This window comes from Echinops telfairi, unplaced genomic scaffold (assembly GCF_000313985.2).
Source record: "Echinops telfairi isolate 266 unplaced genomic scaffold, ASM31398v2 ScPeMD7_7473;HRSCAF=8511, whole genome shotgun sequence".
In the NCBI taxonomy this organism is placed as follows: Eukaryota; Metazoa; Chordata; class Mammalia; order Afrosoricida; family Tenrecidae; genus Echinops; species Echinops telfairi.
In genome coordinates, this window is record NW_022111377.1 from 13,334,066 (window position 1) to 13,335,595 (window position 1,530).

Here is a 1,530-nt window from a genome sequence, read left to right on the forward strand (position 1 = left end):
CACACACACACACACACACACACACACACACACACACTCCCATATAGGTCTGATGATGAGCCAGACGCAGGATCCAACCTCACAGAAAAGGATGATGAGAGAGCATCCACACCTATTAGAAGGTCACAACCTCAAGCCAACCTTCTTTCAATTGATTTGCGACGCATAGCAGATTTTATCATGAATGTGATTTCATTAGATCTCATCATGGGGGGTGACGGCATCTTAGCTAACAAGCCACCGAGAATCCTGGCTCAGCCAAGCTGATGTACAGCCTTAACTATTGCAAGCCTAGCTGGGCTGCTTATTGTAAACCACCCACGCCCCAATGCCTGTGCTTCTCTCCAGCCGCATGGGTCACTCCGACCCAGAAAAGCAGAAAGGAGTTGGTGAGACCACGTTTGTTGCAATTAAAATGCCAAATACTTAAAACACTGAGATTTAAATTTAGGTACTGTGCTTAATTCTGGGGTACGTGATCACCACAGATGGTTGAGCATCAACTAGAGGGGCCTTTGTGACCTGGTTTGCTCTAATCCTGAAATTTCAATATGCCTAGGTAGCAAGTATGTCCAAGTTTGGTAAAATATATAACCTTAATAGTTATTTCTCATATTTTGTGGAGTGCTCAGAGTATGTAACATACACTATGCCATTAGATCCTCATAGCAACAGTTGGAGCAAAGCATATTATTATTCTAATCATGCTGGTTAACAAAAAAAGTATCTGATACGGATGAGCGTCTAAGACATTCAGCTCATAAGAGGCCAAGCGAAGATCAAGTCCTTGTTTTCCTGACTCTGTGTGTCTCTCATTCCATAAGAACATACCGTTGTCGGCTTGTGGTTTCTTATCAGAATGTCATTTGCAAAAATGTGTGCGTTAATGGAATAGACTTAAAATGTGAAAAATAATGCTTATGTTCATATTTATTCGTCATATTAAGGCCTTTATTTCTTTTGCCTTCCATCTTCAGAAGCTACATGGGACTGTGAAGCTAATCTCTTTTTTTCTCTTTCTAGGCTTGAATTATGACAGATGTGATTTTGAGGATGGGCTCTGTACGCTGACACAGGATCCGAGTCTGCAACTTGGATGGACAAAGAGAAATGGGATGTCGGATACAGCAGCACCATTTTATGATCACAACGGTGATAAGTCTGGTAAATATTCTGGATTTCTTCATTTCCTTATTTTGTAAAGTAATTGATAAGAATACTAGTATATGGACTGATGTTTCTATATTATTAATTGCAATAACTAATTTCATGCATTTTTTAGTAATTTTCAAAATGTTTAAAATTCTTTCCTACCAGATTATCTTTAAAAATATACTATTTATTGTGAATTAGATAGGGGCTTACATATCAGATCACTGTTTTTGTATTCTACAACTTTAGCAACTTATCAACCCTCCCAGCAGGTTGCCTTGTGCCACTTGTTTCCCCATCTCTCCGTGGTCCGATATTATCTCCTTTATCAGGTTAACACCTGTCTCTCCTACCCTATTACTTCTGCATCCCTCCTCC

At 39.6% G+C, this 1,530-nt stretch overlaps 1 protein-coding gene across 1 annotated transcript in view; it reads left to right on the forward strand.

Moving 5' to 3' along the window:
- MALRD1 (MAM and LDL receptor class A domain containing 1) overlaps window positions 1–1,530 on the forward strand; it is an 819,322-nt gene that overhangs the window by 25,035 nt on the left and 792,757 nt on the right. Inside the window, 1 exon segment of the mRNA XM_013008119.2 lies at window positions 1,024–1,164. Within this exon segment, the coding sequence (XP_012863573.1) occupies window positions 1,024–1,164 (141 nt within the window).